General features: G+C 36.5%; 1 protein-coding gene across 1 annotated transcript in view; it reads right to left on the minus strand.

Moving 5' to 3' along the window:
- The window catches only part of SNAP91 (synaptosome associated protein 91), a 158,011-nt gene that overhangs the window by 99,197 nt on the left and 32,494 nt on the right, over positions 1 to 26,320 (minus strand). The window contains exons 3-6 of the mRNA XM_077162350.1: positions 7,525 to 7,667; positions 6,790 to 6,865; positions 4,215 to 4,317; positions 1,473 to 1,566 (exon numbers count right to left, since the gene is read on the minus strand). Of these exons, the coding sequence (XP_077018465.1) occupies positions 1,473 to 1,566; positions 4,215 to 4,317; positions 6,790 to 6,865; positions 7,525 to 7,667 (416 nt within the window). The remainder of the gene's footprint in view (positions 1 to 1,472; positions 1,567 to 4,214; positions 4,318 to 6,789; positions 6,866 to 7,524; positions 7,668 to 26,320) is intronic.

Here is a 26,320-nt window from a genome sequence, read left to right on the forward strand (position 1 = left end):
CCAAAAAAAAAGTTTAAAAAAATTGGGTTGCTTCCCCCTAATCCAATTTAAGTCAATGAAGTTGATCTTGTCAATTATAAGACATTCAAATTTCTATTTGGCCAATGACCCACAGATTAATCAAATTCAGCATTTGGTCTTTTGCTCTTTTTGGTCTTGTGTTGCTTTCATTACGCTATGTTACATTTCCTCTATCTTTCCTCATCAAATTGTCTCTGTGTAAGAATTCAGGGTCTAAGCACTTGCAGTAATTTGGTAAGGAACTATTACATACCTCAGCCAATTACCCCTAAAATAATTCCTAAGAGTCGCTACAGCTAGTTCATTTATCCACCAAATACTCTAAAGTACCAACATGAATATAGTTTTTCCCCAGTTCCAATTCTTGTTTACAAACTCTTGAGGCACTGTCTTTTTTTTCCCTTATGACTTATTTTAAGGGCAAGGAAAGCAAAGAAAACTAGGTGAATAAATTGAAAAAAAAAGTACAAACTATTCCACAGATACCTAATAAAGTCTTTACTATAAAATCCACCAAAAAAAAAAAAACAGTAAGATGGTTTACTTCTTTTACTGAAATTTCACAGGAATTAGTGTTGTGGCCAGCACTGAATTATAGACTAAACATATAATCTTAACAGAGATTTCAAATTATGTATATTTGAGGGAAATCTTTGTTTTTGGCAATGTTTGGAATAAAGGAAAGCTGAGAATATGGGAATATCCCTCAATGTCAGCATATTTTATTTTCATGAATAAGGTGCTTTAAAAATTAAACTTTTTATTTTGAGGTAATTGTAGATTCACATGCATTTATAAGCAAAGATCCCATGTAGCATTCACTCAATATCTCCCAGTGATTAACATCTTGCAAAACTAGAGTACAATATCATAACCAGGATACTGAAATTGATACAATCCACCAATCTCATTTGGGTTCCCCAGTTTTACTTGTACTCATTTGTGTGTGCATATTTATTTCTATACAATTCTTCATATGTGTAGATGACTGTATCTGCCACCACAGTCAGGACAGAGGTTATGTCATGAGAGACCATTGCCAGGAAGAAGGACCAACATTATCTGTGGTAAAACAAAAATAATTCTATTTTGTGGATAGTGTCATTTAAGTAGTTCCATATAAAATGGTTCCTTACAGCAGGTCAAAATATTTAGCGGCCTGAAATAATGTTTTGCAGCTACTCCATACTGTCAAACACAACAGGAGGCCACCATATTGCTAAGAATGAGTTGCATAACAAACTACTTACATGTTTTCAGGATTTAAGCAAACACCACTCAGAAAATCTGGGGAACCAAAATAATCTCCACAGTGTTTACACCCTTAAATCTTAAATCATCTAGCAGATCTAAAACTGCTTCCTGAGGAAATCTTGGGTTTTACCTGTAGTCCACTTTCAAATTAAAGACAATATTGTTTGTGCAAGATGTGTTTTTGGTGAGATACATACATCAAATTCAAGTAGTGCATCAATTTGTCCCTGCAGTATTGGCATACTCTTTAGCAGCTTTTCAGGAGCCATTGTCCTCATTACACCATCAGCCCTACAATTAAAAAAAAGAGAAGAATAAAATTCCCTTGTATATGGAAAATTCAAGGCTACATCATTGCTTTAAATTGTTTTCCCCTTCCATTTCCTTGTATATATTTTTTTTTGGATGATTTTTGAGACATTAAGTGGCTGTTTCCTCTCTCTACATACTTCCTCTTCTCCACTCTCCTTCCTCAACCATACGGGTAAAGCTAACTGTCTATTCCCACTACCATCAGGAGGAAAGCAGTACGATCTAGATCAAAGATGTGAGTGGAACCTTTGAATGGATTTTTCTAAATCTGTAACAGAACCAATTTCTTTGACTTAGACTCTTCAAGAGGTCACTGACACACAGTAGGTGCTTGGCCTCTGCTGACTTTTCTCCAAAATCTTGAGATAGTATCATCCACTGTACCCTTCCCTCCCTTCTTTGACCCACCTTTGCTGCTGACACTCTTTTAACTCTCCACCTAGATATCTATCTAATCCCTATAGGCTGACCCCCCTGCCCCACCCCCAGCCTCTAGCCCTCTAGTCTGCAACTGTGATTCGAGCTCCCTTTCCCAGACTAGGATCCCTCTTTCTCCCCTTTTAGGTTTCGCTCTCCCCATCAGTCTTCTTGGTAGCAGACACCTACAGTTCCTGCAGGTCCTCTGTCCTACAGCACTGACTACCTGGTCCTGCCTCACACAGGCAACATTTTATTAAAGTGTCTAATTAAAATGGTTTCAATCAGTAATTTAACTATGTAACTGCAAACTGCTAAAATGAAAACAGCTATATTCCATTGTATTAAGAATGTAATCTGTAGAATGTTTTGAATGCCATCCTTGATATGCACCATTCTAAAAACTGCTGTAAGTTAAAAAAGATAATTTACAACAGTTATCTTTTTGAATAGGAAGAGAATCTTCACTGGGCACACAAACAATCATTCCATCCCACTTTTTTTTTTATTTTATTTTTTGACTCGTTTATTCTTTTTTGTGAAAAATAACATATACACAAAAAAGCAATAAATTTAAAAGCAAGCACAACAATTAGTTATAGAACAGATTCAGAGTTTGATATGAGTTACAATTCCACAATTATAGGTTTTTACTTCTAGCTGCTCTAAGTTACTGGAGATTAAAAGAAATATCAATTTAATGATTCAGCAATCATATTCGTTTGTTAAACCCTACCTTCTCTGTATAACTTCACCATCACCTTTGATCTTTCTGTCCCACTCTTTAGGGGTACTTGAGCTATGCCCATTCTAACTTTTTCATGTTAGAAGGGGCTGTCAATAATATGAGGTAGAGAGATGGAACTAGCTGATGTTCCAGAGAGGCTGGACCCTCTAAATTTCAGGACTTATCTGGTCCAGGGACCCATCTGGAGGTTGTAGGTTTCTGGAAAGTTACCCTAGTGCGTGAGACCTTTGTAGACACTTACATGTTGCCTGAGGTGTTCTTTAGCATTGGCTGGAATGGCTTTAGTTCGGATGTGGCAAGTTATGATAGGTAGTAATGTCTAACTGAAGCTTGCATAAAACTGACCTCCAGAGTGGCCTCTCGACTCTATTTGAACTCTATCTGCCACTGATACTTTATTAGTTACACTTCTTTTTGTCCTTTTGGTCAGGATGGAATTGCTGATCCCATGGTGTCAGGGCCAGAATAATCCCATGCCACCAGGTAGACTTTCACCCCTTCCATCCCACTTTTTAACCAACATATCTGGCAACGAAATTCAGGCAGCAATATCTAGGAAAGGACTCTTTAAGGTTGAGTCAGTGTTTCCTATAAGGATTTCTTTCTAGATGATACAAACTTTGCTCATGTAGATTTCAATCTTGCATAAACATTTTTCAATATCTTTACTCTCAATTTAGTATCCTCTCTTTGTTAACATCAATATTTTCTTATGTTGCCAGCAATAAAACTCTGGGACAAGATATTTTTCAAGTTCTAAAGCACAACATGTGTGTGTGTTCTAGAACAGTATTATCTGTGAACCACAGACCTCTACCACATAGCCAAGTTCAGTTTCACCTCAACCAGAACATACCGAAATAGCCGTTACCATCTATAGCCATTGTACTTTTTTTTTTTTTTTTTTAAAGGAAAGACAGAGAGAAGGAAGGAAGGATAGAAGGAAGGAAGAGAGGAAGAAAGGGAAACATCTTTTAAACATTTTCTGGTTTTATTCTATTTTGTTTCTCCGTTTTCGTTACATGGGCTGGGGCCGGGAATCGAACCGAGGTCCTCCGGCATAGCAGGCAAGCACTTTGCCCGCTGAGCCACCGCGGCCCGCCCTAGCCATTGTACTTTTAAACGAAACTTATCTTAATTCTCTTCATCTTCAATTATTTAAAGGTATATATATGTGTGTGTGTGTATTTAAAAGATTTTAATTAATTTTAACAAATAAAGTGCTGACCATGCCAACTCTGAGCAGCAAACTGGGTTTTCTGCATAAAAATAAATAAATAAAGTCATGCATACTGCAACCTCAAGGCAAATGTCTATGTTATTTATCAAGTCTTTTTTCATGTGATTATCCAACTGGGCTTTCATGATCAAAATTAATTGGCATTTAAGTTTAGTTAAAATGTACCAAGCATGCATCAAGGACTCATTCTGCTCAAACAATTATGAGAAAGGAAAAACTTACCCTTTTTTCACTCTGGCAAAATCAAATGCCATCTGTCTGTAAGAAAAAGCCTTTTCATTCAAATATCTACTGTATCGCCTTATAAACGTAGACATATCATAACCTGTGTGGGGAGGGAGGAATAAAACTGATGAATAAAATATGTTCAATTATCCTTTGCTTAGCACCAAAATTTTAACTACTTAAATGTAGACAGTTCTAGTATGAGGTCAAGTGTATCAGATTCAGACTGCATTTAAAATCTGCTACGTGCAGGCTGAAAAACACTTTGGGCGTAAAGCATTTCCAAGACTATTCAATTTAGTTATTCTACTGTCCTTGAACAGAATGTCTTTTCTGATTTTTCCTTGCAGTTTCATTCACTGTTCCAAATAAAAGCCTGTTTCATACTTAATAAATTTAGCTAACTGATAATTATCTGCTTGCTTAGTATACTTGCCTTACACATAGTAGAAACATAAATATGATACGTGAATAAACCCAATTATGTTCCAAAGAAAATTTCTTTAAGATTGGGATCACTTTTTAAAAAATGGAAAAGTATTTTTCATTTCATGTCTTCATAAACATACACTTGTGGGGTTAACATACCCACTGTTACTTTTCAAGGTAAACATTGAAAATGACAAAGAAAATTAACATATATTTTATATGCTGAGTTGCTTTGAATTAAATATATTTAAAAAAATTTTTATTGACAAATCTTCACATACATATAGTCTTTACACTGTGTACAATTAAGGGCTCACAGTATCATCACATAGCTTTGTATTCATCACCATGATCATTTTTCGAACATTTCCATCACTCCAGAAAAAGAAATAAAAAGAAAAGCAGGTGCATAGTGGTTCAACGGTAGAATGCTTGCCTTCCATGCAGAAGACACGAGTTCGACTTCCATACCGTGCACCACCCCCACCCCCCAAAAAAGGAAAGCAAAAAAACTCATACATTTCATACCCTTTACCTCTCCTTCTCATTGGCCACTAGTATTTCAATCTACCCAATTTATTTTACCACTTATCCACCGATTATTTATTTTATCCATATTTTTCTATTCATCTACCATACCCTGGATAAAAGGAGCATCAGACACAAGGTTTGCACAATCACACAGACACACTGTAGACATATCATTATGCTTACATAATGTTTACATAATGTTTACATAGTATCAACTATCATCTTCAAGAATCAAGGCTACTGGAACACAGCTCAACAGTTTCAGGTACTTCCCTACAGCCACTCCAAAACACCATAAACTAAAAAAGGGATATCTATATAATACATAAGAATAAACTCCAAGATAACCTCTTGACTCTGAAATCTCTCATCACTGAAACTTTATTTTGTCTCATTTCTCTGTACCCCCTTCTGGTCAAGAAGACTTTCTCAATCCCATGATGCCAGGCCCCAGCTCATCCCAGGAGTTCTGTTCCATGCTGCCAGGGAGATTTATGTCCCTAGGAGTCATGTCCCATGTAGTGTGGAGGGCAGTGAATTCATCTGCTGAGTTGACTTAGAGAGAGAGGCCATATTTGAGCAACAAAAGAGGCTCTCTGGGGGTGACCCTTAGGCATAATTATCAGTAGGCTTAGCCTCTCCTTTGCAGGAATAAGCTTCATAGCAGTGAGGCCCAAGATTGAGGGCTCAGCCTATTGAATTAGCTGTCTCCACTGCTTGTGAGAATATCAAGAATTCCCCAGATGATGAAGTTGACTATTCTCTCTTTTCTCAGGGGACTTTGTAAATACTTCTTTATTCTCTACCCAAATTACTCTGAGATATATCAGGGCATCACACTAACATGTACAAACCAACAAGAGCTCATACTCTATTCAAGATTCTGTGCATTTGTGATGTTCAACTACACTTTGACCATAGGTAATGTGCTACCCAAAATATAAATTTTGCACCAAATAAACAACTTTCCCTTTGTTCTTACACAGAAGTTGAAGTTTTAAAATATGGACAATACCATCCTTTATTCTGTATTCAGATCTACCCCTGTTCTATCCAAATCAGCTTCATTCATATCTCTAATAGAAGCCTGATCCCTTTATCAACTTTTTAAATGTTCCTGTATGGGGCAACGCTGATTTTTATAGCTTTAGAACTCTAGCTCTGAGTCTCAAGTGTCACACAAATACCCAAAGTTTCTGGGATCAACCAGGTTATATACAAGTGCAGTATCTCAGAATTTTAGAAACAATAGTTACAGCTCCTGAATATATGTGATTGCTGTAAGAGCTTACAATCTAGGACCCTTCAAAATAGGCCCTAAACTGATAAGCCATGTTCTTGACTTTATATTGAGTTTTTACATTATAGTTAGTTCATATGAGTGAGGCATGATAATATTTATCTTTTTGTTTCTGGCATAGAATTAAATATTTTAAAATTATTGTTATAGAGTTACTTTCACATTTTTTATTAAATGTCTACTGGTGCTATCAGTTCCAATATTTTGAATTTAATGACCCCATTTCAAAAATTTTTTAAATTCTGCCTCAAATGCAATAGCAAAAATTATAATATACAGTATACTTAAAACATATTACAGAAATAGTCTTACCATGGGATCCACTTTTGTCCAAGAAGTTGCTGAGATTGAATAGTGTATTTCTAGAGGCCAAATACTGAATAAATCTCTGAAAAACAAAAATTTGAATTAATTACCCATATTCATACCTTTAATTTCTGATATTAAACAACATTTTATGACAAATTTTCATTGCAATCACTCTTATTCAGTTACAAAGTTTCCTATTTTGCTAACTGACTTTGAGTTGAGTTGGGGGGCGCTTTGAATAGAACTCAATGAATTGGAATTATATTATATGATCTTTCATTTCTGCATATAATGGAAACTGCAATAGTACTCAGCAGGCACCCCATAAAATGATTAATTTTTATTTTATCCATATTTTTCAAAATTAAACATTTTCCTGAAAACAATTTTCACACAAAGGCACAAAGGAATATTTCCTTATGGGAAAAATAATTTTATTGTTCTTTTCTTCTAACATTTGTGCCCCTTAATATGTTTATATGGTTCATACATTTTAGGTACCAGTAACATTTAATACTACAATATATCTAAGACAATGCCTAAACTTAAAATTTACTTTTTGAAAATTAGCTAAATGGAAGATTAAAACTGCATGCTAGACACCTTTGCCCCATAGATCTCTCTTCTTTTTCTCCTAATCGGTGAAAACTTAAAGAGCCTTAAGTCATTACCATGCTCTTCTATAAAAGCATTCCTCCCCAATCAAAAAAAAAGAAAAATTACATTTACTCAGTGTACCTCATTTCCATGCACCATGAGATGATGTGTTGTCACTAAAGCTTTAAATACAACCACCCAGCTACTGTTTGTGGCCCGTTCAAATAGCGTGTCTGCCATCTGAGGAATATTAACATTGGTCTCGTTGGTAGCCTGGATCAAATCTACGAAAACAGAAGACATTTATCAATGATATGAATCAATATTACAAAAATCCACCTCAAAATTTTAACATTTAAACTGTTTACTAAAATATGACTCCCAAAATTACTTTCACAGTAGTTTATGATGTTAAAAGTGAAATTAATATTCTTACACATGGACCACATTAAGTACGTTATTTGCGAATTACTTATTTATTCTTGAGCTCATTTTTTCTATTGAGTTTTCTGTCCCCTCTCTCTATTTCATCTGTCTGCTGATACCTTTGCTATAAACTCCAGGAGAGTTACGTCTCATGTTAATCTTTGTTATCACTCTAGCAAAATGTCTCAAACATGGGAACGTTTATTCAATGCACCACTGAAGTCAGTCACGTGCTTTTTTTTTAAAACACTAGAGCTAAAAAGCATACTTCTTCTGGATTTTAATTTTGATGAGCGCCGTTGAACACATTTGTCATCTGAGTGGCAGAATGAGAACAAGTAGTTAAAGAGAGAACTCCACTACACCCTTCTAAGCTTTCAGAGAGCACCACGCATGCATTCAATTACAATGCTCTGACTTGAGTTTATAAGAGAGTAAACCTCTATAGTACAACCACTGTCCACATTTATGTATTATTAGTATGATTTCAGGAGTACGTTGGGGGGAAAAATGTTTTGGCCAACAGAGGGTGCCCAGCATTAGAAAAAGAGGTCATATATTGCTGTCAAAAAGAGAAGGCAACCAAAGGTGTGCTAAGGATCAAGAGCTAAGTCACACTGGGACAACCAGACCTGCGTGGGGATAGCCTCATGAAGACAGCGGATACTGCATGGCTTCTGTTACAGGCCACGCAGCCCCTGGAGAGAAGTGCATGTGATATCCAGTTCCCATGCACAAACGCAGAATCAAACACATCCCTTTCTCTACTCCAAATCCACAACTCAATAATCATTAAGCAATACGTTTGTTTTATGGCATTTCTGTCACTTTAAAAAACTGACTATCACTCCTAAACAGTTTCCTATTTTTCTGAATTATAAATGGATCAACACAGGCTTATTTCTTATTTTAGATCTATTTTAAAAATTCCAGTTACCGTTCCTATTACCTATCCCCTCCTCCTCCAATATTTTTCTTCATTGGAATTTCGCTCCTCCTTCAGGCAATCTTCCCCAGTCTCTTTCAAGTACAGCCCCAAACGACCTATTTCTGCCTGAGAACCTGAGGCCTTCCTGCTGGGTGTTCAGATTAGAGGTGCACTTGTCTTACGTTCCTACCACACCAAAGCTCCTTAAAGATGGGAACAGACGTACCCATGTCTGTTTCCTGTGCAGAGTTTCACAGAGCACTGCACACAAATATTTGCTGAGCAAAATGTACAAAAATCATATTTTAGCCAAAAATATAACTAAAAAGTTATTTGAAAAGGAAAAAAATCACTATGCTATAACAGTGTTTACTGAGTCTATATCATGGATCTATTTTACACCTGAAATTCTGTGTCAGTCACAAAATCTACTCATTTACTTTTAGATTGAACTGGGCTCTGGGGATAGAGAAATATATTGCTGATCAGAGGAGAAAGACACATGTTTAGAGAATAGAAAAATCCCTGTGGAAGAAGAGTAGAGAGAAACAATGTGATAGAGCAGAAAGAGCCCAGGTCTAGTGGCCAGGTCCACAGTTCAGCTCAGCCCCTAGATAGATGTGTAACCTTGGGTGAACTGCTTAGCCTCTCTTTGCTTCAAGTCCTCATCTTTATAAAGGATGTAATAATTATTACCTTTCAGGGCTATTATAAGGATTGAAAAATGTCTAAACAGAATACGTGTCTAAAATAAATGTTTGCAAATATTGGTACACGTACCCTGCATTATGAGAATACAGAGGGGTTTAGGAAAGACTCCATAGGAAAGGAGGTACAGATGACTAGAATCTGAAAGGATACCACTGAACAGCTATGAAGAGTGGTGAGAAGGACATTTCTACAAATATGCAAAGTGTGGAGCCGTAAGAGATGGTATGTCTTTGGAGAACTGTGGTGATCTGAGGGTTAGGTATGTATGGGAAGTGGGTAGGAACATAGACTGAAGAATTAGAGAACAGCCAGTAAGGAGTTTCATATATAACAGTAAAGAGTTTGGACTTCACCCTATGGACAAAGGGGAGCCACTGAAAGTCTTTTAGTAGAAAACTATCAGTAAAATTTGTTTTTTACAATCTGCATTATGCAGCAACTGCTAAACACTATCTGCAAAGTATAGAAGAGATACAGGATAAAGAGTATCAACTCTGCCTAGAAAGACGTATTAGAAGATGGAAAAACTGAAGTTACAAAGCCCAGTTATAGTGATAAAGTGAATGTGAACTAATGAAAAGGTAGTAGAGATTGAGGGAGATAATGAATGGAGCTAGGTTCTTCAAAAGGAGTATCTGACAGGATTTTAAGGGGAACAAATGGATAAATGGAGTTGAAAGGAAAAGGAATCTAGAACAATTTCAGATTTCTAGTTTAAGGCCCAGTAAATGCTATTTACTAAAATAGAAGGAAAGTGGTTTCAAGGGAAATGTAATAAACTATTTTGGACATGAGAGATTTGAAGTAGCCGTTGGAGATCTAAGTTGAGATGCTTGATTGGAGACTGGAAACATGTTCTTAAGTTCAGGAAAAATACTGGGCTAGATATAAATTTGGGAGTCACCTGCAATTAAATGACAGCTGAAACCATGCAAGTAGAAGGTTATACAAAGAACAATGAAAATTACATAAATAAGAAAAAGAAAAATCACTCATGGTTATGAAAGACCGACATTTAGGAAATGAACTGAAGTAGAATGAATAAAAGTTTTGGTAAAGAGAGGCCCAGAAAAGTGAAAAAATTCTGGAAGCCAATTAAAAAGACAGCTTCGAAGTTTCAGGAAGCAATTAGAAGTCACTAGTACCAAATACTGCAGAAAATCCTAGTTTTCTAACTAGGATTTCTAACTAAAAGCTCACAGAATATAATGCACAACAAGGAGACTGTCACTTCCTTTGGTAGTGAAGGAAATAAAACTCAGATACAGATCGAGTGTTAGGGGTAGAAAATCAAAGGAAAAGCTTTTTATTGTGTAAAGAAAGGAGTCATTTAAGCATGTTTGAAGTCAAGTAGAGGCCAAAAAGAGGTGAGATTGAAAACAAAGCATAAATAATTTACAGAAAAAAGTCTAGAAGGAGGATGAGTTCTAAGTCCCAGGGCTCAGATGTACAGGTGAGCCTGAGAGAGGAGGGTCACACCATGTATAAAGGTAGAAATGGCTGCTCTTGAGGGGAGATGGAGAATGATGACAGATATAATCCTTCTGAGAAGTAAATTCATCCACCAAGAGTGAGAAAATGGTAATCAGTGGTGTGAAAAGGATAGTCAACTTGGGGAAAGCTCAAGAGACAAGTAAAAGAACTGCTAAGATACACATAAGGGCCTGCAGATACTTAAATGGTAGACTCTAGACTGGTCAAAGAGGAACTTTCGATACTGAATTCAGATCTACAGCAAATAGTGTAAATATGTAGCAATGTTCATGGTTGTGTGATAAAGTTTGCAATCATTCTCATCCAAATTAGTCACACAACTACTGCATGATCTATATAGCACTGTATAGAACTTTTTGTGATGCTGGAAATCTTTATGTGCACAATCTTATATGGTAGCCATGAGTAACATGTCGCTGTTGAGTCCTTGAAAGTGTGACTAATGTGCATGAGGAACAGAATTTTTAAATTTCATTTAATTTTAATTAATTAAAATGTAAATGTAAATAGCCACATGTTACTAGTAGCTACTGTGTTGGACTGCACAGCTTTATATTCATAATGTATAGCAAAATAGTTTAAAATTAAAATTAGTGATATTCACAGCATGTTTGTGCTATTTTGAAACTGTTATATACCCCGGAAAAGCAATATCCTTTATCCTACTTCAAGCTTGTTGGGGAAGATCTATTGTTTGGGTGGGAATCTTTTATTAAGTTGTTTCCATGAAGATGTGATCCACCGAGTTGTGAGTGGGACTTTTTGATTAGGCAGTTTCCATGGGATCTCTGTCCATTCAAGGTGAGTTTAAATCCATATACTGGAGTCTTTTAACATGAAATCATTTTGGAAAAAGTTCAGAGCTGACACAGAGCTGTCTGTCTAGACACATGTAGGGATGCAGAAAGAAAATGCCCCCAGGAAAGCTGTCTGAAACCAGAAGCCAAAGGACCAGCAGACACCAGCCACATGCCTTCCCAGCTGACAGAGGTGTTCTGGATGACATCAGTCTTTCTTGAGTCAAGGTATCTTTTTCTGGATGCCTTAGTTTGGACATTTTTATGGCCTTCAAACTATAAACTTGTAGCTTAATAAATTCCCTTTACAAATCCCATTCAATTTCTGGTATATTGCATTCTGGCAGCAATAGCAAACTAAAACAATGTACTTGGGAAAAAGTCACATGCAACTCTGAGTATTACTATTACTATTTTCCAGAATGGCTAAGCATATCTAGAACACACTTACCAATTCATATTCATTTCATATTCATTTGCTTCTCAAACATATTCCTTTCTGGCAAGTGTTTAAAATACAAATGGTTTTAAATTGAGACATCAATTTATATGCATTAGGCCATCTATTCATAAACTACTAAATCATATACATATAATTAATCAATATTTAGCTGACCTTTCTCCTATCTTGAAACTTGATAATTACTGAGCTACATTCCAATACAATTAACCATTTATAAATGTTAAGGTTACATATATTCACATGGCTCATATATTATTCTCTACTCATTAAATTTTTGAATTTTTAATGTATTAAACTCTTACAATTAATGTTTAATCTTTAAATATTTGGGAAATATTCCATTGTTTGATGGACTTGTTGGGGAATGCAGGACTAGAGACAGTTAGGAGGCTATTAACAGAACTCTAGGGGAGACATGAAAGCAACCGGTTTGTATAAGGGTACTGAAGGATAAAAGCAGGAAAGAAAACGGTAAATTTGAAGCCTAATTGGAAGGTAGAATTTTTGTGATCTGAAGACTGAGTTGGGTAGGAATGAATCAAAGAAAGTGCCCCAAAAGACTTCAAGTGGGGAGAATATCCAAATGACCAATAAGCATATTAAAAGGTGCTCAGACTCTCTAGTTCTTGGGAAAATACAAATTAAAACCACAATGAGACATCCTCAACAACTCTCAACAGAATGGCCAAAATGAAAAGCAAGTTTCTGGAATAAATAGAATCCCCATATGTTGCTAGTGGGTGTTGGAAAACTGCAAGAATCAACTAAAGATAAAGCTCTGTGACCCAGAAATTCTACTTTGGGGTACTTACTCAACAGAAACGAGTGCTCATGTCCATCTAAGGTCATGTGCAACAATGTTCATGGCAGACTTACTCATGCTAGCTCCAAAAAAGGAAACAAGCTACATGTTCATCTATAGTAGAATGAATAATAAACATGTTCTATTCATGCAATGGAATACAATACAGCAATGAAAAGGAAGAAACCACTGCTCCATATAAGAATCTGGATAAATCTCACATAATGTTGAGAGAAAGACACAACAGAGTTCCTGACATATAATTCCATTTTTATGAGTTCCACAAACAGGAAAAAATAACCTATGGTACTAATTAAAGAATAGTATTTACCTCTGGAAAAGGCATAAGGAAGCCATCTGGGTTGCTGGAAATGTTCTATATCTTGACTTAAGTTGTGGTTTTATGGATATACACATAGTTAAAAGTTGATTTGAGGTGAACACTTAACAATCTGTGCATTTTATATGTGAAAATTGTAAGTCAAAAAGTTTTTTTTTTTTTAAAGATAGAAATGGCACCATTTTGTAAGAGAGATACAAACGAAAGAAATACACTTGTCCCCGCACTGGAGTGGGAGAAGATAAGCTTGATATTTCTGTGATATATCCAAGTGAAGATGTCCAGTAGACAGGTGGTTTATAGATCAGCTACTCAGGCACAAGTCTGAGCTGGAGGTAAAGAACCGAGAAACACCAACAAGTAAATGATCATCAACTCCACAGAACTGGCTCAAATCAGCCAGGAGAAGATGGCCTGGGTGTAAGTTCTAAGAAACACCAAAAATTATAGGATGGGTAAGGAAGAAGAACCATCAAAGAATTAGAAAGAGCAAAGACAGGAAAAGCAAGAAAATGTGTTATCACAGAAACCAAGGCAAGAACCATTTTAGGAGGAAGTATGAATAGGCAACATTGTTCAAATGCAGCAAAGCACAGTCCCAAATATCCATCAACAGGTGTTTTTAAAATAAACTGTGGTATATTCAATTAACAAACACAATGCAGCTATTAAAAATATAGCACACGTCATCTTCTTGTAGTGACAGAGAAAGAGATATATGGCATACTGTTGAGTAAAAAAGGAGTGTATAAAATCAGACGTATATGCCATTTATGTAAAGAGGTCTATAAACATGTAACTATTATGATAAATTTTGCCTTAAAAAACTTTATCATATGTTTAAATATCTCTAAGTGATATTATTTAGTTTTGCCTGCTTTTGATCTTTATATAAATAGTATCATAAAATATATTGTCTTCTGGGTGATACAAGGGTAGCTCAGTGGTAGAATTTTTGTCTGCAATGTGAGAGACCAGGGTTTGATTCCTGGAACCTGCATATGCCAAAAAAAAAGGTATACTGTCTTCTGCAATTTGCTCCATTCATTCAATATTTCATTTGTAAGTTTCTTCTGTCATGTGTAGCTCTAATGCATTACTTTTCTCTGAAAATTAGTCTAAAGCATTTATTTATGCTCTTGTCAATGATCTGAACTGTTTCCATATTTCTGTTATTATGACTCGTACTACTACCAAACACTCTTTTACATGACACCTAATGCAAAAGCAATGGCAGTTAAAACTGCTGGTACCTAAGCCCTTAATCTTGATGCTTGTCCTCAAGAAACTTATTTCTTCAATGGTGAAGCTAAGCCTACTTAAAATTATGCCTAAGAGTCACTCCCAGAGAATCTCGTTTGTTGCTCAGATGTGGCCTCTCTCTCTAAGACAACTTTGCAAATAAACTCACTATCCTCCCCCTACCAAATGGGACATGACTCCTGGGGTTGCAAACCTCCCAGACCATGTGGGACATGATTCCAGGAGTGAGCCTGGTCCTGGCACTGTGGAATTGAGAATGCCTTTCTTGACCAAAAGGAGGAAAAGAAATGAAACAAAATAAAGTTTCAATGGCTGAGAGGTTTCAAATAGAATTGAGAGGTCATTTTGGAGGTTACTCTTATGCAAGTTTCAGCCAGATACTGCAAATTGCCATGGTATGCCAAACCCCAACCAACACTATTCCTAAAAACCCTAAAGAATACCTTGGGCTCTATCTAAGACTCTATAAAAGTTTTTCTTAGTAAGTTTTTTTTTCCCAGAAACTTAAGGCCTCCAGATTGTTCCTATGCTAGATAAGCCCTGAAACCGAGAAGTACCAGTCTCTCCGAGAACACTAACCAGTTTCATTATTCTACCCCATAAGGTCAGCACCCCTTTCTGGTATAAAGAACTTAAAATGGTCATTGCCTAGAAACCCTGAAGACTGAGAGAATGATCAAATGAGAAGGAAGAGGAGTAACTGAGAAATTAGGGTTTAGTAAATGATTATGACAACTGACTCATTATATGGATGCTTCTCTTTAGTTTCTAGTATATTGGAATAGCCAGAAGGAAATACCTGAAATTGCTGAACCTTAATCCAGGAGCCTCGATCTTTGATAATGTTTATATAACTATATAGCTATTATTGTCTGACTGTGTGATGGTAAAAACTGCGATGGACAGTCCCTTTATCCAGTGTATGGGTAGAAGAGTAATACAACAAAGACATGCACACACACACAAAATTGCTGGCATCAAAGCAGCAGCACCAAATTTTACCCACAGTAGTCATTCTATTCTTCATTGCATTTGCTCACCACAAATAAACAAAAACAGAAAGAATATCCTTCACAAAGCAGTAAAAGTTATCAAACTTTACTAAAATTTTGATCCCAAATCACTCTTCTTTTTAATATTCTATTTCAGGCTGGCAAATTACTGCCTGCTGGGTAAATCTGGCCCACTGTTTTAATAAATAATGTTTTATTGGAACATGGCCATACTCATTTGTTTACATATTATCTATGATGCTTTTCCACTACAATGGTAAAGTTGAGTAGCTCCAACTTTCAACTTAATTGTCCACAAAGCCTAAAATCCTTACTATCTGACTCCTTACAGAAAATGTTTGTCAACACTGTTCCATATGATTAAATGGGAAGTGTGCATAAAGCACTTCTGCTGCATAACAAAGATCAATAGTTGTCTCAAGGAAAAGTGACTGTTTGAACTGTAAGCTAAACTAACAACTCTTTTCATGGAATTGCATATTCACCCGAAAAAACAACTGATAGACTTCAAATCACGGTGCTTTGGACTTGCTATTTGCAGATATTTTACCCAAAAAATAACATAAACCTGTCACTTCAAAGAAAACAAATGACAGTATTGGTTGCCAATGATAAAATCTGAGCTGTCAAGTTAAAATTAGAGTTTTGGAAAACTGGTGACTGTCACAGAAAGCTTGACAGATTCTCAGCTTATCCATTCACCTGCTGATGAACATTTGGAGTTTACCCCTAGTTTTGGCTAAATAAAGGTGGTGATGGACATTTGTGTATAAGTATTTGTATGGAAATAAGCTTTTAATTCTCTTAGGTAAATACCTAGGAGCAGAATGGTTGAGTCATTTGGAAGTGAGTATTTAATTTTAAGAAACTGCCAAACTACTTCCAAAGTGGTTGTATCATGTTATGTTCCCACAGTAATTACACTCCCAGCAGTACAGAATAGTTTCAATGTTTGACATTCTTGACAATACTTGATATGGTCTATTTTTTTTATTTTGTGACATTCTAACAGTTGTATAGTGGTATCTCACTGCAGTTTTAATTTGCATTTCCCTTATGACTAATATGAACATTTTCTCATGTGTTTTTCATCAGCTTATTTGCTACCTATATACATTCTTTGTCCATATTTTTTGGCTATAGAGAGCATATCTTATATTGTTCCTGATCTTTGGGGGAAAACATTCAGTTGTTCACTATAAAGTATTATATAAGTTGTAGGTTTTTCATAGATGTCATATCAGGTTATAGAAGCTCTCTTCTTTCCCTAGTTTGCTGAGAGTTTTTAAATCATGAATGAATACTGAACTTTGTCAAATATATTATTTGAATCTATTGAGATGAAAATACTTTTTTAATCTGTTATTGTTGTGAATTACATTGATTAATTTGCAAATGTTAAACCAACCTTGCATTGCTGGGATAAACCTGCTTGGTCATGATGTTTTCTCTATATATATATGTTTGGATTTGATTTGTAAATATTTGTAAAATTTTTACATCTATGATATGATGGATATAGGTTCATAGTTTTCTTTTTTTTTTGTAATGTCTTTTTCTGGTTTTGGCATCAGAGTAATGCTAGCCTCATCCAGTAACTTGGGAAATACTGTCTCATCTTTAATTGTCCTGAAAGTATTTGTGTAGAATTGGTATTCTTTCTAAAAAATATTTGGTAGAATATGGCAATGAAGCCATCTGGGCCTGGAGCTTTCTTTGTTGGAAGGTTTTTACCACAAATTCATTTCTTTAATAGATATAGGGCAATTTGGTTATCTATTTCTTTTTTTTTTTTTTTTTTTTTTTTTTTTTTTTTTTTTTTTAAAGGAAAGACAGAGAGAAGGAATGAAGGATAGAAGGAAGGAAGGAAGGAAGAAAGGGAAACATTTTTAAACATTTTCTTGTTTTATTGTATTCTGTTTCTCCGTTTTTGTTACATGGGCTGGGGCCGGGAATCGAACCGAGGTCCTCCGGCATAGCAGGCAAGCACTCTGCCCGCTGAGCCACCGCGGCCCGCCCTCTATTTCTTTTTTAATGAACATTGGCAGTTTGTGTCTTTCACTGTGTTTTTCCTTTTCATATAAGTTGTTGAATTTATGGACATAGTCATTTGCAGTATTCCTTTATTGTCTTTTCTATACCTGTAGACTTGGCAATGATATTGGTATCATTCTTGATATTGGGAATTTATGCCTTCTCTCTTTCTTTTCTGACCAGTCTAGCTAAAGGCATTTCAATTTTATCAAGCTTCTCAAAGAACCAGTTATATCTCCACAACTCAGGAAGATCACTTGCCCCCTCCTTCCCATGCCTGTGTCCTGAGAACTTTCTTATGGCCGTAAAATCAAATAATCATAAAATGCAACTTTTTTTCTGTCTCTCAGGGATCATTGCCCTTCCTTTCCTGATGCCCAATATATAGAAAACAGTTATTTAATATACTGTGCTGGTTTGAAAGTATTATTATATACCCTAGGAAAGCCATGTTTTAATTTTGATAAAATTTTGTGGGAAGAGTCCTTTCTTTTAATTCTGATTTCAATAATGTAGGTTGGAATCTCTTGATCAGATCATCTCTATGGAGGTGTGACAAGCCCAACTGTGGGTATTAACTTTTGATTAGATGGAGATGTGACTCCACTCATTCTAGGTGGTTCTTGATCAGTTTACTGGAAAGCTTTAATAGAGGGAACATCAGAAATGCCAGAAAGGACAGAGCCCAGAGAAATGATGGACGTCTCAGAGCTGACAGAAACTTCACAGCAGAGTTGACACAGATGAAGACCCATGGAGAACAGAAACACGAATATTTGGAGATGCTCGGAGCCCAGAAGCAAACTAGAACCTGGAGAGAGCCATAAGAAGTCAAGAGATGAAAGCCAGTCCTGGAGAAGCAAAGTGAGGAACCTCCAAGGGAACAGAGGCTGAAAGCATTGGAACCCAGAAGCAATGGATCAGCAGATGCCTTCTCAGCTGACAGAGGTGTTGAAGGTACACTGGCCTTCCTTGAATTAAGGTATCTTTCCCTGGATGCCTTAGTTTGGACACTTGCACCTCCTCAGAACTGTAAACTTTTAACTTATTCAATTCCCCTTTATAAAAGCCATTCCATTTCTGGTCTATCACATTCCGGCAGCTAGCAAACTAACACATATACTTTGTCCAGTTTTTCAGTTGTTTCAGTCAGGAGAGTAAATATAGACTCTGTTATTCAACCTTGCCACAAAGTTTAAGACTCTCTTTTTGGTGGTTTTACACAACTGAAAGCTTACCTTATAAAACCTCTCTGAGGCAAGATAACAGCATCAGTGATAGAACAAAAGAAAGATACTTAAGTAGGAAACAACTTTAACTTTTAGGAAATGCAAATAATTTCTCATTAAAATAAAAGAACAGCAACAAACTTGAATAACTCTTGAATTCACGTTCAACTCCTCTTTCCATATGAAGGCTCCTAAAATCTATGTGAGATTCTTAATGACTTGAACCACCTGAAAAGGCAGCACATACATGCTCCTCATTACCTCTAGCTTGGGCTGCTCTATATCCTTTCCTGGCATCACCTCCAGCCCAATTTGATATTCTTGTGGAAAAATAACTGCTCAGGTGTACACTTCTGATCTTGGTACTCATCTGCTTAAAATCTTTCTGAGGGGGTGGGTGGAGAGGGAATAAGGGATAATTCTGCTACCCACTGAATTAAATAAAAACACCTCAATTTCGAATATAAGGCTCTTCATGGAAAACCCAGCTACCTGCCTAATGTCTTCTCTGTTACAGCTTCTGCTCCCAGGAAATTATACTTAATATCTTCTCCACACTGTTCTTACTGTCCAGAATGTCTCTGTCCTCTCCCTTCCTCTGTCTTTTGAGATTTCATCTCTCAGGGCCCATTTCAAATACTACATCCCCCATAAATTCTTTTGATACTGCCCTCAATGAAAGAGAGACTTTGAATTTCTCTTCCATGCAGAGAAGGGCAAAGGACACTGGACTTGGGGCCAGAGACCTAGTTCAAATCCTGAATGTGCTACTTAAGAACAAGTGAATTTAACCAAGGTTCTGTTTTTTCGACTAGAAATGAGGACAATATTCCTACACCACAGGAAAGACAATATTATTTGTGCTAATCTTTACCTAGCACACCTCTATTATAATCCTTATTATATAGAATGATAATTTTTTGTTTACACGTGTCTCTACTCCATTGGCCCTCAAGGTCCAATATATGTAGGAATGAGGTCACATCCACATCTTTGGATTTCTGATACTTAACACATGGCTTAACTTATGTAAGACACTTAATAAATATTAGAAGGCTATGAATGCAATAGCCGTGTCTGTCCCAATTTTTAAAAAGTCACTAAAATTGATGGTAGGTATTAGAGTCCTATTTCTTTTTATCACTCTTATTGAACACAATTGAATTGCCAAATTAAATAGAGGTAGTTTGTATTTCACTGGTATGTATATTTTTATGATCAGTCTAAATTTAGAAAGGCATCTTCTACTTCATTTTAAAATCTTGAAGTTTAATGATATGATTCTGTCAAACCTCACTATGACAGCAATTTTCCTAGACTAAATGCCAGAAAAGAGGAACAAAGATTGGTCATTCTTTCATATTACAATCACTGTCTAAACTTGAACTTAGATAAAAAGAAAATGAGAAGCCAGTGTTCACACTAAAGCAGTTTTTAAACATTACTGACACATCATAGTAGCTCAGAGAACTTGTCACATGAGCTGATACATATACCACATTAGTCTTATGGGTAGTTCTTTTAAATTTATATGGCTTTTCTTTCTTTCTTTTTTCTTTCCCCCCTTCTTCTCTCCTTCCTGTCCTTCCTGGCAGCTAACATCACAGAGCTCATATCTACAGACATTTGTAAAATGAAACAAATTCTTTCAATTTGAGCAATACAAAAAGGTGATGTAGACAAATCAGAAGTCAAGTTTTTCTTTTTGGGTTCAGCGCAAATGAAATAAATTAACTGTTGCCTCTCCAAGAGCTATTTCCTTACCTCTTCTTCTGCACTGGCAAATCCTCCCCCCCACTCCAATAAAGTCCCCACATTCCAGATAACGTGCTTTCCCTATAGCTAGGCTGGGGTCACCTGGGAAATATTTTTCCTTTGTATTAAACAGAATGGTATATCAAACAGAGTGGAAACATGTCTGCTGTCCTTCAACAGATAAAGTTTTATTTGCATATAACATCATGACCATCTTGAGACAGGACAGATATCACCAACAAGGTGAAGATGGCAGAGGAGAAATACAGGAAGCACCTGGGTCTGTGATGATATTATTGAGCTGCAAATCAAACCCTGCACCTGGACCACTTTCAGACTTCTTGTTATGGGAAATAGTAAGTAATCCTATTGTTAAGTTTCTGGTTGGAGTAGCCGTTACCTATAGGCAAAAGCATCCTAACTGATACAAACTAGAAAAAGACACAACAAAAGGAACTAGATCTATAACCTCTAAGTCTCCCAACTCTTACATCCTATGAGTATCTCACTGTTCTCAAAAATCACACGCTTCTGTGCTTCTATGGAGTGTCGAACTCTCAATTTCAGATGTGTTATTTTTTACAGGAACTAGGATAGAGGGAACAAATGAAAGGATCATATTTGGGGGGAGGACAGAGAATATCTTTCTCTCATACAGAAAGAATGCCTAGCAAGGTGAAATAATTTTATAAAATACAAATTTTGTATATAGAAGTTTTAAGGTAGCATGGTGAAGACCCAGATATAATCACAACAAGAACCTGAAGATAATGGTTAAACAATCCACATAGACATTCCAAAAAGGAAAGGTTGAAGAGAGGTGTCGGGAAAACTGTGGCAGGTTCAGGCAAGGCTGAGGTTATAGGGGTTCTCTTATGTAAAATGAAAGGACCTGGTGAGGGTTTAAGTGGGAATGACACATGAAAGGTTGGCAATGAGAGCTACAGAAATGAGAGTGAAGGCAGGATACCGTGAGTAAGAGGTGATGATGCTGAACTGCTAACTTTAGATGGCAGGGAGGAAGGGGGCAAGAAATAAGAGAAAATAGATGCCTGTGAGCTTGCAGAGATGAAAGGGAACAGCTTGTAAATGTGCCCAATATGATGAATTATGTTTGCAGAACTTAACAACAGGTGGTACTCTTCAAATTTTTCTTAAAACAAAGAGGTGCCAAATATGAGCTTTCTAAATTTCTCATCTAATTTAGTCAATGTAGCTGAATAAATACCTTTTTCTACTTTATATTATTGCAAGTGAAATGTGATTCAATACAATTTCAAGACTACTTACAAAATTTCTTTCATCTCAAAGAAAAAGAACATTTACACTTCCTAACTTTTTGTAGTCATATGTAGAAATGCATAGTATAAAAATTCCATTCTTATGCTATTTGTTTCCAGAAAGGTTGTAGCAGATTCAAAATTCAGAGATGCCATATAGAGCATAGTCAGTAACAGTTAGGTAAGGTAATTGAGTCCAACTAGACCCAGTTCAATTGTCTTCTCTTATTTAATAATTCTGTGACTTTGGGCAAATTTGCCTCTCTGAATCTTCATTTCTTCACTACTATTATCATGAGGAGGATAATAATAGTACCCATCTGATTGCTGTTTTATTAAGGTAAGGTATTTAGCACAGAGCTTGATACACTAACTATATGGGATATATATTACTATATATTAATACAAATGTTTTATATATATATATAATACACCCTATGTGATTAGATTCACCCTTTAACAACCTATATCTAAAAGGACTTCACACATTTTGTTGCCCTTTTGTGGGCAATTAATTAACCCATTAACTAATATATACTGAATGCCTATTATATGCCAGTTACTATTCTAACAGCTAGAGATATAAGAGTGAACAAAACACACTGCATGCCATCATAGGGCTTACATTCAAATGAGGGACACACAAACAAGTAGATCTATAATGTCAGCAGTGGCAGGTACTGTGGTTAAAAATAAAGAAAGTAAGGAGATAGAGAGCAACTGTAGGTGTGGGTTCATATAGAGTGGTCATAAAAGGCCTCGTGGAGGAAATAACATTTGAAGAGACCTAAATGCAGCGGGACAACCAGCTATTCAGTCATCTTAAGAAAAAAAATGCTTCAGGCAAAGGGAACAGCAAATGCAAAGGCCCTGAGGTGAAAGCATGCCTGACAGGTTGAAGAAAGAGCAATGAGGTCAGTGTGACTAGCGAACAGAATGCAACGGAAAGGGTGGTAGACAGAGAACTGATGAGGGACAAGATAAATTAATGCATTTTAGGTCATGTAAAGACTTAGCATTTCATTCAAAATGTAATGGGAAGTTACTAGAAGGTTCAGTCGGGGGAGTGATGTGACCCAACTTATATTCTGAAAGAATTACTATGGCTGCACTATGGAATACAGACAGGGTGAGGGTAGTTTGGCAGACTAACAAAGGAGGCAATTTTAATAGTTCAGATGAGAACTGGTGGTGAACTTGCAACAGTGTGGTGACGGGGTAGAAGCATGAAAACAAAAGGTGGGATTCTGGATATACTTCAAAGGTAGAGCCAAGAGGATTAACTGATAGTTTTGCTGGGGGATATCAGATATAGAGAAGAATCAAGCGGGTGAGTTGGGGTACTCTTCTCTTGTAGCCTCTCTGAGGGAGGGAAAGAGAAGGTAGGCATGACAAGTACTTGTACTCAGAGTTCCTTTTTCCTTTCCACCCACTTTCACCTACTTTGTCACCTCCTTCTTTGACTTCACTCCCAACCACAGAGGACCCTGTGCCCTGTGCAATGCTTGAACGACAACCAAAGGTATGCCTACAGTTCATGGAACACATAAAAGGATGCCCTCAGAGTTTTGTCAGTCCCTTCAGCATCATTAGTAAACTATCTCCCAAAATGTTTTACACAATGGTCAGTTTGAAGTAAAGGTATCAGCGAGTTTTCAAAGTGAACATGATAAATTACCGAACATGACCCTTCTGGACAATTGGAATAGAAGTGAAACCAGCTCCTAACTACAGTGGGTCTTGCTGTAATACCATGAACCACAAAGCTTCAAGAAGCCAGCATAAGTGCCTATCTACCTGCATCACTTTGAAACCAGGGTCAAGTGCCACTTTTGCTTGGGAATGGAAAATTAAGCAGTTCATGTGCCAAAAACCGTCAACCCCTGGAGTGGTAGGAAATTATTGGGACAAAATTTGGAGGATTTATATTATTGTCTTTTAGGACCTATACAAAGCCGATTCCGTAATTAACAATGTGCTCTTAAGTATGGCAACAGATTTCTTTGAGCCTTAGTGTCTTCATCTTTTAGGTGGAAAATAATCACATCTGTCCAGCATCCATAATACATTGATTTACATATTTTATTCTCTTTCAAGTATTTTCTGATAAATTACCATGGGATTTTCAAAAGAACCCTTACTGTAAGAATCAGATGGCAATTTATATGAACATAATTTTAAAAGGGTAATAGAGTAGCGCTTACTATAGAAGTAGATGATGACCACTGAAACAGAAGATCTTGATATTCTGGCAATCCACAAAGAATCTCAAGCCAGTTCTCTAAGCTGGCAGGGACTGCTGGAAGGATGGCCTTTACTGACTGGGTTGCTAGGGAGATTTTAGAAGATACGCGTGGCTTAGGTTTCTGAGTTTAGTCTTCCAGTGCGTCAGGTAAATTAACATGTGCCCTATTTACCTGATGGCCTTAAGATTTTTCCCCCCACAGAATCTTAGGGTAAAAGTAAACTTGAGGGGTTTCCATTAAAAAATATCCCCAAACGGTACTTCAGGGGTCTCTAAAGGATTTGTCATATCCCAGCACTAATCAGCCCTGCATATCTGTTTTAATATCTAAGTTAAGTCCCTCATGCTCTAACCACAGCCAGTCTTGTCTTATTCTGTACCCAGAGAAGAATAGCTATTTCACTCTCCGTTAATTCTTTAAATTCCACATCTCCTTTTTGAGTGCTCTCAAGCCCCCCCAAAAAGCAGTGTTTTATCACGGGATTCTCAAAAGGACTCAAGAAGCAGATGCAAAGTTCACTTTGCTGTTCCAATCAAGCTCCCTACCTACATATGTGAAAATTATATTTCCTAAAAATAAATAGCACTCAGAAATGGCAATTCCCACTGCAAGCATTTAGGATTTTTCTCCTTTGCAAAATCTACAGGCTAATTCTAGGATGACTCTCAAAAAGGATTTTATACTTGCTTTAGAAACACAGAAGAGAATAAGTTGAGGATGCACTTACTAAAGAATGAATGTGGGGGAAAAACAGACTAGTTGGAAATCATAGATGGTAGTAACAGAAAAGTGAACAGGTAGGCCAATCCCACAGGCTCCAAGCCCCACCTCTATCTCCTCCTATTCTCTAGGTGCTGCACAGTGGAATCCCCACTCAGCCACCCACATCACTCTCTTCTATTCCACAGGCAGAAAAAGTATTCACCTTCCTAGTTGGACTGTAGCTTAGGGGAGAGCAGGGAAAGACTTTCCTGACGTCCTCAAAGGGAACTCAATGTCTTTTCGATCCTAGAAACATTCTAACATTGTAACAGTGACTAGTTTCTTCAGTGATACAGTATTCTGCTTACTACACTTCAAGCACATTATCATTAATATAGGTCCTGGTGAGATGCCTGCAGAACTCAAATATTAATCAGAACAATGTTCTAGAGGAAAGTAATCTCTAAGCTTTAAAAAGCTTCAATGTTCATAACTGCCAAGTTAGACATTGCACATGCCTATTTATTAAATTTTTCACAAAGCAAGAGAAATCAAAGTAGCCATCTCTCCCAGAACACAGATAATGCGTTATTTACTGAATTCTTAATACCTTTTTATAAGGATACCGTAACACCTCTTTATAGTTCTCAGAGCTATAAGTTCCCAAACATAATTACAAAACCTTCTCAACCATCAGCTAATTCATGTCAAAGAAAAAGCTAAACTTCTCATTTTTTATTTCAATAAAGTCTAAGTTTTTAGTGCTAAAGAGTTTATCATATCACAAGTTTTTTCCATTCATACCTGTACCACTATTTTGTGCCTGAAACTTTACCCAGACTAATAACCCAAACCATAGACACATCACCTATATAATTCAAGAGGAATAAGTAAGGTTTTAAATAAGTAAAGCAAACTCTTGTGGCTGCTTCCCTGACACCATATTACATAACTTCTAAACTTCTCATTTTCTTTGCCCTTCATTTAAATGATAGAAAACATCTGGCACTATTACAGCCTACCAAAAACTTGCTCTTTAGTGATTCATCTCTTTTTTAAAAAATTGTCCGTGTCTAAGTGCTCTGAGCATGTGCACCAGACAAGCAGCTTCACAAATATGGGATACTTTGGCCATTTTGTTGCTCTATTATATTCTCTTCAAATTTAATTAAATTTAATTCATCCCAGCTCTGCCTATCTCCTTATAAACTTTTCATGCTCACCACTAAGAAGTATGAAAAGGTAAGTAGCCCCCTGATATGCAGTAAATTCCCTAGTGCTCAATCTAGACGAGGTTTTCCAGCCTTGGCACTATGGACATTTGGGGCCAGTTAATTCTTGGTTGGCAGTGAGGGATGGCAGTCCTGTTGGGAGTGGACGTTTAGCATCATCCCCCGTCTTGACACAGTAGCAACATGTTGGGGGCTAAATCATGTACCCCACAAAAATTATGC

This window comes from Tamandua tetradactyla, chromosome 5, assembly GCF_023851605.1.
Source record: "Tamandua tetradactyla isolate mTamTet1 chromosome 5, mTamTet1.pri, whole genome shotgun sequence".
NCBI lineage: Eukaryota > Metazoa > Chordata > Mammalia > Pilosa > Myrmecophagidae > Tamandua > Tamandua tetradactyla.